The sequence below is a fragment of the Cucumis sativus genome, chromosome 3 (genome assembly GCF_000004075.3).
Source record: "Cucumis sativus cultivar 9930 chromosome 3, Cucumber_9930_V3, whole genome shotgun sequence".
Taxonomy (NCBI): Eukaryota; Viridiplantae; Streptophyta; class Magnoliopsida; order Cucurbitales; family Cucurbitaceae; genus Cucumis; species Cucumis sativus.
The window spans coordinates 6,748,589-6,761,937 of record NC_026657.2 but is presented as its reverse complement, the minus strand read 5'-3'; the positions used below and the strand labels follow the sequence as shown (position 1 = coordinate 6,761,937).

At 34.4% G+C, this 13,349-nt stretch overlaps 2 protein-coding genes across 3 annotated transcripts; both read left to right on the top strand.

The window, feature by feature from the left end:
* Positions 1-3,025: 3,025 nt before the first annotated feature.
* On the top strand, positions 3,026-6,531 carry LOC101203614 (rho GTPase-activating protein 5). The gene is made up of 5 exons (XM_031883116.1): positions 3,026-3,819; positions 4,888-5,008; positions 5,124-5,243; positions 5,408-5,638; positions 5,722-6,531. The coding sequence occupies exons 1-5, from the start codon at positions 3,344-3,346 to the stop codon at positions 6,241-6,243; spliced, it is 1,470 nt and encodes a 489-aa protein (XP_031738976.1). The 5' UTR covers positions 3,026-3,343; the 3' UTR covers positions 6,244-6,531.
* A 415-nt stretch (positions 6,532-6,946) lies between these two features.
* On the top strand, positions 6,947-11,879 carry LOC101204021 (probable protein S-acyltransferase 12). 2 transcript variants are annotated; one of them, XM_031883128.1, is made up of 8 exons: positions 6,947-7,415; positions 7,760-8,000; positions 8,250-8,341; positions 8,906-9,032; positions 9,129-9,214; positions 9,597-9,662; positions 10,134-10,263; positions 11,022-11,879. In XM_031883128.1, the coding sequence occupies exons 1-7, from the start codon at positions 7,224-7,226 to the stop codon at positions 10,248-10,250; spliced, it is 921 nt and encodes a 306-aa protein (XP_031738988.1). In that variant the 5' UTR covers positions 6,947-7,223; the 3' UTR covers positions 10,251-10,263; positions 11,022-11,879. The 2 variants fall into 2 exon arrangements, with proteins under 2 accessions (XP_031738988.1, XP_004133790.1); XM_004133742.3 differs by lacking the exon at positions 11,022-11,879 and having other exon boundaries at positions 10,134-10,485.
* Positions 11,880-13,349: the final 1,470 nt, after the last annotated feature.

Sequence of the window (13,349 nt, the reverse complement as noted above, 5' to 3'; positions counted from 1 at the left end):
TTTTGATTTGAAGGGTTATTTTTGGGATTTGAGGTTAAAAATAGAGAAAGTAAATTTAGAAAATTAAAATGGGAAAAGAAAGAGAGAAAGGAAATTAAGAGGGACCACGTGGGAAGAAGAGAGCGTGTGATCAACATCATGCGGTGGCGGAGGAGGAGAGGAGTGAGAGTGAGAGGTAACCGTATTTCGTGACACTTCCGGCGGGGTTCACGTGTCAATATCATTTCTATATTTAATGTTATGTCTCTACTAATTCTCAATCTGCCCCTCTTTTTAAACAAAGAAAAATTGCTACTCTGCCCGCTGCCCCCACTATTCTCATTCCCTCAATCACTTCCCACTTCCCACTTCCCACTTCCTATTATAATTATTATTATTAATCCCCACATAGGAAAATAGTCAAAAATGAGAAAATAAATAGGACAATTCCATTAAGTGATGAAAACATTAAAAATAAAAAGCTCATTATATAATATATATATTTTTTCATAACATGAATATGGCAAAATTAATGTTATAGACGGTAGACTATCATGCACTCATCATTTTTAATTCTGTTATTTTTACAAATTTATAAAATGTTGGGACATGAATTCTTTTTTTACTATTTTTGTAAAACTCCTAGATAAACAAGTGTGATGAGTATTTATATTTAGTGAATTATGTCATAAAATGTAAATAGTTGTATATATATATACAATGAGTATTTTTAAAAATAACAAAATAAATTAAAATATCTACAAACCCTAGCAAAATTTTGAATTCTATCAGTTATAACTATTGATGAACTTCTATCAATGTCTATCTAGTGATAGAACATACTAGTGGTTATCAATATCTATTATTGATAGAATTTAAAAATTTTGCTATATGTTGTAAATATTTTGTCAAATTTATTATTTTTTATATTTAATTTTATTTCCAGAAAAAAGATTAAATTAAAAGTTTATATTTGTGTTGTACTTCTCTCTCAATCTCCATCGTATAATTTAATTGTAAAAACTCTATATTTTAAATATAGTTTTGATTCTTATCATTTTAATAAATCTTAAATTTAGTATTTTAATATTAAACTTATCAATTTGACTAAATATGACAATATTTTTGTATACAATAAAAATACATTAAGCAATATGTTTTCAAAATTTAAAATGAAAAAACTAATACATTTCAATTGAGAATGAATATATATACAAAATATAACATTTAAATTGCGAATGAATATTAGTTGATGACATACTAGTGAGTCAATTGGAGCTAACTGAATGCCATGTGGCATATGATTTAGTTTCAATTAATAGGACTATAATTAATTAGTTGAACTTCAATTAGATTTACCTCTCATTTATAGTTAAATCTAGTATTATTATTTGATTGAAGTTATTTCTATACTATAAATCTTTATTATTATTATTATTTCTTTTTTAAGAAAAAAACACATTTTTGACTTTATATACTTGCATAATAGTACAATATATGTTTTTGCCTTTTTCTTCAAGAAAGGGAAAATGGGCAAAAATGGCTGTTGCGAACTCCAAAGGAAAAAACAAGTATTTTTACATCCATGTTTGCATTTTGGGCTCTTAAGCCTAAAAAGGATTTAATTAAGCATTTAGGTAACTAACCCTTTATTTCTATATATGAGCATATGATACTATCCATTTTAAATTAAAGGTATATAAGATTTCAAAATATTAATCCAATGTAAGAATAGGGTCCCCCTGTTTATGCAAGAAAAAGTTAATTAAGACATTTCAATTACTTTTAATGTTTAAGCAATGGAATTTGAGTAGTACAAACAAAAGGGTAAAATTATATACATGCATGCAAAAGAAAAAAAGAAGAAAGGGTTGACAAGCAATTATCAATCATATATCTAATTTAAATTCCATCAAAAGAAAGTTAATTGACACATGACATTAAAGTTAGTTAAGAAATGACGAATAAATATAGGTGTGTGGGGGTCAAATTTAGATAGAGAAATTATGGGGTTTATTAATTTTTATTTTTATTTTTATTTGAAAGTGTTATTTGATTTTTAGGATAGAAAAGAGGGCATTGGAAATTAGGGTTTAGAGGTCTGGGAACAATGGAAGGGTCCAAAAGGACCACAACCCATGTGGCCATGTGACAATCTCTAACCAAATATAATTACAAAAACAATGAAACCTTTACTCAGATTCACTTAATGCATAATAAATCCAAATCCTCTTTTACAATTCATGCATTGCTGTCTCATCCCCTAAGAGAAAAATTCCCCCTTCTAATATCTTAATTCAATATTTGTGGGATCCCCCTCTATTTTTCCTTTTCTTTTTTGTTTAAACAATATCTTTTTTCTAAACTTTGATGTTAAATTCTAAATATGTTTGGTATCAATTTGTACTTGACTTAGTTAATCAATCTAGTTTAAATAACTTGAATGAGTAGTAAAATCAATACTTTACTTAACGTTGAGCTATGAGTTTGTGGAATATGCTCAACTCAATTGGTTAAAGATATTTGACTGAAAAAAAACTATTAAGACATTGAATTTTTGGAGAGTGTATTAGTATTTACCTTTCACTTTTATCAACCACCAAGTAAATTTGATGGTGGGAGTTAATAGATGATAACAAGACTTTACTTTTTTTTTTTTGTAAGATTGCAAAATCGATGTTTAAGATTAGAAGAAATTTAGAATTGAAGTACTTAATACTCACATTGTCCTTGGATTAAAAGGTTGAAGATCAAAAGAAGAAAAAAGGGAATAGTATAGTGTTTTGGAGTGGGTATACAAATGTAGTTATCTTCTTAGATATTGTAGAAAGCCATTAATGAGACAGCCAACAGGTTTGTACTTGGAATTCCATAGCATCAGAAATGTAAAAAAAGAAAGAAAAAAAAAAGAACATGAAATGCAATGATTCAAAGCAAAGGGTCCCAATTCCAAATACTGCTAATTTTCTTTCCCTGCCCCCTCCATTTCCACTCTGTAATGTATACTCATAAAGCTTCCAAAACATAATCACACTCTTGTGTATAACAATTCACAACCAAACTGCACCAACAAAATTTAAACAAAACCCAATAAAAGAAATTTCATTACTCATTTGCAAACCATCAGTCTTTATCTTTCATTTGCTCCTCTTCTCTCTCTCTCTCACCCCCCCACACCCCCACAATTAAATCTTTTGTTCATTCATTCATTCATTCATTTATCCATCATCATCCTCTTCCTCTCACTCCCAACCAAACCAAACCCTTCTTTCTTCTCTCTGTGTGTGTTGTTTTTCTCAACAAACAAAAACAACCCACAATTTGTTTTTCCATCTATTTACTTGTTTTCTTGCAACAATCATCAATGACTCGCTTATTTCGATCCAAATCGTGCGGACACGTCAGAGTTTCGGAATTCAAGCCACCGCCACCGCCGCCGAGCTCTTATTACGACAGTGATGATGAGGAGGAAGAAGAAGAAGAGGAAGAGGAAGAAGATGACGATTATTATGGAGATGGGGTTGGGATTAAGGTAAATGAAAATGGGTTTGGCTTGGTTTTGAGAAATTCAGTGTGTGATAGTGATGAGGAGAAGCAGGAAGGAGCTACGAGGCAGAGTAATAACGGGAATCAGTTTCCCATACTTGACATTTTGGTAACGGCATTGAGGAAATCGTTGGTTACTTGCAGTGTGGAACCGGATGATGTTTCTTCCATGGATATTAGCTCGCCTGTGAATGTGAGACATGTTTCTCATGTTACTTTTGATAGATTCAATGGGTTTCTGGGTTTGCCTACAGAATTCGAACCTGAGGTGCCAACCAGAGTTCCAAGCGCCAGGTGAGCACTTTTCTATCCGTAGAATTTGGGTTACTGTTTTTGGAAATGGGGTTGTTACTGAATTGGAAACAGGTGATTCTTTTTGGCGGCTTAAACTTTGAATTGGTTAGTTTCAATGAGTTCTGAAAATTTTAGATAAATTGAAGGCAAAAACGTTGAAATCCAAGAGGGGAACTCATAGTTTATTCATTCTAATCGGTTATGGTGGTTTGGTAGTTCTTTTTCTTGCTAATGAAACCATTTGGAAGCTTTGAATTTTATGTTTAGCCTTTCACTTTTACCATCTGTCGTATCTCTGTCTGTTGAGGTTTCTTGGAATACGTGCGATCTCAAAGCTAGATGTGAAGTGAAGTTGCAGCTTTTGAGGGACCACGGCTGGAAATATTTGGAAGGCATTCCAAAGTTCCAAAGAGGGTCGGTTGCTTTAGAATGCCTTTCGCTAAACATAGAATCTGCTTTGCACAACCTTTTAGTTAAATAAGTTATAGCACAATAACCAGGACAAGGAATGTCCATGTGTTATGTTTCTTTCTCTCTCTTTCTGTATCTCAATTTTTACCCTGCATCCAAAGAATCCTTTGCTTTACGGAGGCGGGGAGAAATACTATACTTTTTTGGTTTATGGGAACTTAAAGGCAAATTTTTAAACAGGAATGGAAATCGAAAACTGGTAGTTAGATTTGGGGAAAGGGCATTTGGCTATTAATGTTGGTGGTTTGTTATAGCTCCTCCTCCTTCCTCCCTGATAAGGAACGAAGGAGTTTTGAGCGGGAGTCGGTGTCTGTCAGTTACCTGTCGATGAGTGTTTTCGATTCCATTCGAGGATGAACAGAACTTGTTAAATTGGCTTGAACTCTTGATATATTTTTTTAATGTACATTTTTGATACTGTCAAGTTGTACAACTTGTGTAAACATAACCGTATGTTTTGGAACACTGCCTGACATTTATCTTTGAGTTGGCAAACTTAGTAGAACTTTAAACATCTCTAAATGCAGATTGAAATCTCTTTACTTCCCCTATCCTAACTAATTATCCATGTTCCTTAATGTCATTCTTGTCAACCAGTGCTAGCGTTTTTGGAGTTTCTGCAAAGTCAATGCAGTGTTCTTTTGATGATAGAGGAAATAGTGTGCCAACAATCCTTCTTATGATGCAAAAGCGGTTGTATTCAGAGGGAGGTCTAAAAGTATGTACGACGTTTACTATAATGTAGTTTGCTGAGACATTTACATGACTCTTACTTTTTGCTGACTTCACTATTCCAAATTTTAACTATAACTACTTTTTTGTCACTATTGAAGGCAGAAGGAATATTTCGAATAAATGCTGAGAATAGTCAGGAAGAGTTTGTCCGAAATGAACTAAACAGTGGCGTGGTGCCACGAGGCATTGATGTTCACTGTTTAGCAGGCTTGATCAAGGTATTCTTTTAACTGGTATCCATCAACCAACCTTCCATTGTCCCATTTTAGAAAATTGTTCTTTAAGGCTTACTACCAAAGGTGGATCTTGCAAAGTAAGTTACTTCTTGATCTTATCATTTTTTGTATGATCTTAATAGAGTTGGTTTTTGTCTCATGTATAGGCATGGCTTAGAGAACTTCCCACAGGAGTGCTTGATACACTAACCCCAGAACAAGTGATGCATTGCAACACAGAGGAAGATTGCACTCAACTTGTTAAACTACTCCCTCCCATGGAAGCTGCTATCCTTGACTGGGCTATCAATTTAATGGCAGATGTTGTGCAGCACGAAAAATACAACAAGATGAATGCACGCAACATTGCGATGGTTTTTGCACCGAACATGACTCAGGTGTGTGTGTGTTTTGGGATAGCAATATCATGAACTATGAATGCTCTTATGAACTAAAAAGCAGTTCTCTGAATCTGATGCAGATGGCTGATCCTTTGACTGCACTAATTCATGCTGTACAAGTAATGAACTTGTTAAAGACCCTTATTCTTAAGATCCTCCAAGAAAGGGAAGAATCAGAGGCCAGGCAGCCATCATGCTTGGATTCTCCCAACGCCAAGATCAATATGAAATCTTCAAACAAAACCATTGGCAAATCCGCCAACCAACCACCTAGCTCTGCAATTGATGACGTGAAATGTACCAGTTTCGATAGAGCTGACTACACTTCGGGGGGAAAGTTCGAAAGTTTTGAAGAGAAAGAAGAAGAAGAGGAAGAAGAAGAAGAAGAAGAAGAAGAAGAAGAAGAGCAATACCATTCTGCATCTGGAAGAAGTACTCCGGTTCGATATGGAGTCGGGGCATTACAACAAAGTGGATATGAAACAAGTGACTGGCTAAGTTTGAGAAAAGGGGTGAGGAAGATATGCAGGCACCCCGTATTTCAGCTGAGTAAGTCAAGTAAGAAGAGTAGAAGTTTTGGAGTTGTGAGTTGTAAGTATTAGGAAAAGAAGAGGGAACTGACTACTAAAAGTATGTGTTAAGTGTCCACCACATATTGCTTAGGCTTGTTTGTGTAAACAGTTGTAATAATACAGATGCGAGTGTTTGATTATCGGATAAATTTCAAAATTCAAATGTTGTTTGTAACACGCGAGTGCTTTAGAGCTTTAGAGCTTTAGAGAAAGAAGACTGGAAACCACATTTTAGTCTTTCTTCTCTTGTGATTGTAAAGATCATTATGATTACTGATTGAATTGCCAAAGTAATGGAAAAGTATTCCCCTTAATTAATTAATTAAAAAATTATCCTATGAGAGTTAAAACTTATAAAGTCAAATTCTAATAAGTACTCAATAAATTTAACTTTTTAAAAATTAATTGATTAATAATACTATAAATTTCATACCTAAGTATAAAATGAACCTAATTCTAACGCACATCACTGAAAGAAATATGGAAAAAGAGTTTATGAAAATTTCTCATTTCCTACCTTTATATTTTGGAATCATAATATATATATATATTAACAATAATCAAAATAAAATTAAGAATTCAAATTACTAGGGATTGTTTGAGATTAAACGAACAACATTGTTTTTTTTTTTTTTTGTTTTTTTTAAAAAAACAAATTATAGTAATAGAAAACTTTCAAAATTTTAGGGTTAAGAAAGTTGAATTTTGAGTGGGAAATAATATTTTAGCTAATTTCCATTTCCCCAAATTTAATTTCATGAGCTTCTTCAGCTTCACGCTACAGTTAAAAAGATGGCTTCAATCTCTTCCCGCTGGTGGGAACTCTGCGAATCTCGCCGGAACTTCATTTTTTCTCTATTTCCTTCAGAGAAAGTTCTAAGCTATTGCTAATCAAGCGACGAAACTTAAATCTGGCGTCCGATATCTGGAAGCGACTTTTCGCGCCAAGAAGCAGAAGATCTGCTCCAATTCTTCCTATCATTCGTCTTGCTCGGCAATTCAATCAAACAATGGAATTTATCAATCCTTTCAAGCTCTGTTCCGGCCTCAAGTTCCTTGGCTACTTCATGATTCTCTTGGTTTTTGCCATCGTTGCAGTGTCCTACGATGCGGTTGTTGTCCTCACCTGGGGACCCAAATTACTCATGGGTGGCTTCCGCTCCTTCCTCGCCTTCTCCATCATCATTTTGTTTCATGTTCTGGTGCTGATTCTATTCTTTTTGAATTTTTGGGTTATTGAACTTGAATTTTCACTTTCATTTGTAGTAATTTAACTGTACGCATTTGTTGAACTCAGTTGTGCATCAATTAAAAATGTGGTTCTATAGTTCTAGGTGATTTGATTGTAATTTCTCTGCGAAAATGTTGAGTCACTTTCAATACGCTGGAATTTGTTTGCTTTCACATCGGTATAGAGCTCTACAAATGGGATCATACGTTTTTTAGTTAGATGCACAATGAGCTTCTACTGATGGGAGCAATGCTATGAAACCTGCGCAGCTTTGACAAGAGATAAAATGTGTGATAACTGCATCTTGTTTTGCAGCTTTTACTCTTGTCATGGAGCTATTTTATGGTAGTCCTTGAAGATCCTGGTTCTGTACCGGCAAATTGGGTATTGGCAAGTGAAGCAGAGAATATGGAGGCTGGTAGTTCGTCATTGCCGGAACATGGGCCAACGGGGGATGCCACTTATTCCTCTTTAGATGGTGCTGGGAGAAGGTCTACAGCCTATTGTCGTCAATGCCAAAATGGAAAACCACCACGTTGTCATCATTGCTCTGTTTGTAAGCTACTTAACTTCAACTCTATTCCTGCATCTCTTTACTTGTTAACACCACCCCAGTTATGCAGTAGGGTTGAATTATGTCGCACCTAATGAGTGATTAGTCGTATTATTCTTTGTTTTTCTTATTTATTAATCTCAATTTATTTCTGGATGCTAGTTTACGTTTAATTTTAACTTTTACAGTTATTGTACATCTTGTACTCTGGAATTATTAAGGGTACTTAAATGTTGCTATAATTTTCTGTAGGTCAAAGATGTGTTCTTAAGATGGATCATCATTGTATTTGGGTGGTGAATTGTGTTGGAGCACGCAACTACAAATTCTTTCTTCTTTTCTTGGTAAATTCCCAACCCACCACCTAGCTGTTAGCAGGAGAGTTTTCGGTCTTTATGAGAAATATTGTCGCCTTTTTTATTCCCCTTTTCTATAGTGTAGAAAATCCATGTAAATATGGAAGTAGAGTTATTGTTCTCTCTTCCATTCTACTCAACTTATTATGATTTGTTCGAACAGGCAAAAAATATAGAGTAGTTTCATTGGGCATTATGATAGATTGTTTATTGATGCTGTATTTAACTTCTTAGAGATGGTTATTTATTGTTTCATAAGCTTGCATGAAGAAGATTGATATAATCTTTTAAAGGAAACGAGTTGGTGAAACCGTGAAATTAATTTGTCTCCTATTTTGTGATTTCCTTTTCAAGAAGCTATAAATACTTGCAGTTTGTTTTATCCTATCGTTAAGTAAAATATATTTATTTCATTTTTATTAGATTAGTATAAAACTTGGCTTCAATTAGGAAGTACAGAAAATTATAAATATATGTATGTACGTGTATGTATGCATGTATAACTGAGTGAAATCTCTTTCTTAACTTACTTTGCCCCTTCTTCCTTCCAAGCTGTACACATTCTTGGAGACGACAATGGATACACTTGTTTTGCTGCCTAGTTTTATCAAATTTTTTGACGAAGCTAAGAGTCACTCTGGTTCTCCTGCCAATCTTGTTATCCTTTTTTTAGCTTTTGGTAAGAAGCTGAGCTGGTTTATAGTTTACATTTCTATAAAATTGAACTTAACCCGTTGATTTATCAATATTTTTATGTGTCTATACTTTGATGCAGTTCTTAATTTAGCCTTTGCACTCAGTCTCCTTTGTTTCGTAGTTATGCATGCATCTCTTCTGATGAGCAACACAACATCAATTGAGGTATTGACTTTACATCATCACTTAAATTCTGCTGCTTCAGATTGGATTATCAATTTCCTTTCCTCCAGGCTCGGGCTGGTGATTGTTGCCTGAACTTCACTCATTCCTCTATAATTCATTATTCTGTTAGTTTTTTCCCACCAGTGCAAGCTATCTGGTACTTGGTGGAAACGGAATTGGATTATTGGTCACACTTCACAAATAAGATAAAAACCACCCCTGTAAAACATTCTTTCAAATGTGCGATCTTACCACCGTAGCGTGAAATTTAAGTAAACCATTATCCTAATTCAGTCATTAATTATTGAGACATGCATGCCATATTTATGCTAGTCTTTCCTTGTTTACTAGCAAAGGTGCTCATTCACTATTACACTTTCAGGTTCACGAGAAGAGAAGAGCAGTTCAATGGATGTATGACCTAGGCAAGAAGAAAAATTTTGAGCAGGTAATACAACTTTGTATTTGTCATCTTGAATTGTTCCCTCTCATTAATGTAAGATAGTTTTCTCACATCTGTAGAATTATGAATCATTTTCTGTGCAGAATCATCTTATATGTGTTGCGAAAAAAAAATTATTTGTAGTTTTTGATACTCTTTTATATTATTTGGGGAAACATAGTTTATGCTCTTAGTTGAATCAGGATGCATCGATTTGTGATAGAAAGAGAAAAAAAACTTATTTTTGGATATTGGGAATTCCTAATGTAAAATATTACTAGTATTATCCTGCGAAAAGAGGGAAAGAAAAATGACTGCGATGTTACTCGGGGATTATATTTGAACTCAATGTCTCTGAATACATTTGTTGCACTCCCATGGAAATTTAACTCTCAATGTCTGTTACACAATGACAGAATCTAATCTCATGTTTAGTTCTTATAATTATGTAGTGTCTCATGTTCTTTCCTCCTTAAGGTATTCGGGACGAAGGCAGCACTGTGGTTTTTCCCATTGTTTTCGAAGGAGGATTTGGAGAAAATTCCTGCACTTCGAGGCTTGGAATTCCCAATTCGTTCTGGCATGGAGTCTTGACACATTTTTCTCGGTACTCCAGTCAGTGTGTAAAATATTGTCTTAGTTTCTTTATGTTCTTTTATGTAAACAAACTCGCATGAAACCTTGTTTTATATATGACCCTCTTTTGGCGTTTCTATTTGTAAATTTCATATTTTTTCAGAGATGTAATGAACAGCTAAAGTCCCCAGAAGCTATGCTATTCTTGTTTTTAGTCGTTTTGCACTGAGTTGAAGGTTCATATTTCCAAACATATATTAGCCTTTTTCAATAGTCCTCAAAATATCCTCTTTTTTTTCTTCTCATGGGGAAGTAAAAGTTTTTGAGTTATTTTATGGTTTATACCATGCCCCTTTCTGGGCGATATTAATTCGTCAGCAAAATTTTAAAAAATTAGATTTAAAGTTAGCAAGCAACTGAATAAAAAGTTGTCTATTAGTGGATGGCAAATTATTATTGCTTTGGAATTCCTATCCGGAGTTCGAAGACCTTATTTGCACACACGTATACATAAATAAAAAAAGAAGAAGACGAAGAAGAAGAAGAAGAAAAAGAAGAAGAAGAAGAAAAAGAAGAAGAAGAAAAGACTTATCATTATATAGTAGTAACATGTAAATCTTGGTCAAATGATGACAACTAGGGCAGGCGGGTCCCTTTGAAATCTACTAGAACTGGCCTTAGAGCAGACAAGCTTCCCTAGAAATTGGTGGAGGTGGAGCCCCCAGTGTCCCCATTTTCCCAAAAAGAAAAAAAATATATATGTAAATCTTGATCATCATCTAATTTCAGGTGGGCGATCGTGATCCAAGGATGAAACTAAAGAAGAAATTCTGTCCATGGAATTGCAGAAACTGGAGATGGAAACAGAGATCAAAACGAAGATGGGAGCAATCATCAAAACGAGACTAAAAGGTACCATCCACTGTTGCTTCTGTGATCTATGGAATCGAACTGCCCACCAACCCATTAAAAACGCCCCTGACACACTCACCAAAACTAATACCACACATCCCCACACAGCCTTAAGCTTTCTGTTCTTCTGTTTCTTCTGTTCTCCCTCCCCCTTCATCACATCTTCAATTTCTATTCCCACCTGCATTTCTCAAAAGAACAGGAAGAAGAAGAATCTCAAAAATGATTCATTGGAAGAAACTCCAATTAGCTCTGCTAGATTTAAGGGAAAAAACCCATGCTGTGATTGAAGATACTGGAGAGAGATTTTCAGAGAGAGAGAAAGAGACTGGGAGGAGGAGATTTTGGTAGTAAAATAAGGGAATCGCATTGAGTATATCGTCACGCGTGGCTTATCCAAGTTGGTTTTGTCAATTAAAGGAATATAAATATAAACAAAAAAAAAAAAAAAGGATTGGCATTTGTTGGCAGGCATCAGTAATTGGCGTAGCTTGTATCTGGGGTAGAGTTTGATTGATTTATTGCCTTTGATGACATTATGTGCCACTGCACCCACCTGGCTACTGCCCCCTTTCTTCATTATTGTTTCTTCTCACCTCTCATGCAACCCAACCCCAGCTTCTACTCATAGCTTTAATTGCTCTTCATTCATATGTCTGAATGTGTATTTAAGGTTTCATTAATTTTTAAAGTCTACTCATAAATGAAAATAAATACATATCACTATACAAGTAACCAATGTTACAATCTAACTTTTTGGTTACCTTTTTTAGGGGGATTTGGTTTTGAAAAGTTGAACAATTTTTGTTTAAAAAATATTATTATTTGTTGAAGAAAATAGTAGCAACAGGCAGTTTTAAATTATTTACGAAACTAGGTTAGTCAACTCTGTGAAATGCATCTGCATCATAAACGCATTCATTCCAACTCATCCAGCCCTGGATTCTTAAATAAGTTGAAACCTACTTTGTTTTTTACTCATGTTTAGAAAAGGAAACAGGCCTACTATTACCGAAAGTCCTTCTTTTGAGAGTCTTTAGACACCCAATTAAAACTTGAACAAGCAAAACCCAAAACACATCAAAACAAGACTGTCTCTTTAATTTATGCAGGCATGGGAGAGAAGAACTCATGACAGCTCCTTTATTGGACAAAATAAATTTACCAGTGATGGTAACACAATAAGCTTTATGAAGGACACAACTGGGTTAGGTAGGTATCATTATAATATTAGGAAGATAAGTCAGCAGCTTGACTATGATTATTATCAATCGTATTTTATTAGAATAGAATTTGAGCAAAACCTTTGGCCTTTCTCCTAAGATTCTATTCCACACGCAAACATGCTTCTGTGATCAATTTGTTTTTCTTATCTCACTTTTGTCTCTCGGAAGTTACAATTGGTATGCAACCTTAGGTTTTAATTTATTAACACTAAGCATGCATGATTACAACCAACCACATGAGTCAAAATTTGAACCAAAGTTAAAGGTTTTTTTAAGCCTTCAATCTCATAGTTGTCATAGTCAACTACGATACATTTCTGATTAGGCTCAGCCAAATGTATCTGATATATAACTCTTTTTCAGGAGAAACATTTACAGTCTTGTAACCTAAGAAACTTGAGAAGGAAATAAAAAGGAAGAATTGTTGTAATGGCAAAGTAAAATTGTATATAAATGATCATCGAGTTTGAACAGATTGTTGGATGACATGGTCTGAGGATGGAGCTGCAGAAGTAGTAGTTTGATCCATGGAATTGCAGAAAGCAGAGATAAGAAGAGACATCATAACAAATATGGGTGCAATCATCAAAACAAGACTAAAAGGTACCATCCATAGTTGTCTATTTGTTGGATGAAACTGAAACACCCACCAACCAAATACAAGTCCTCCCGTCAGGCATGCCACTACCATTGAAATCACCCAAGTTGCTATCTTACAACTCTTCATATTCCCATTCCTCTTCTTATCTCTATCTTCTTCTTTCATTGCTGACTCCATTGGAAATCCAGCTTCTTCATCTCCACCCCTTGCAAATCTCCATGTTTGATCCATTACTACAAACTCACCTAATAAGCTCTTCAGAAGAACTACAAATGGCTGAACCAAAAAGAAAGAAAAGAAAAAACAGAGCAAGTGGGAGGGAGGGAGAGAGAGAGAGATGGCTGTATAGGGACAGAAGGATTTTATTTGGCAAGTGAT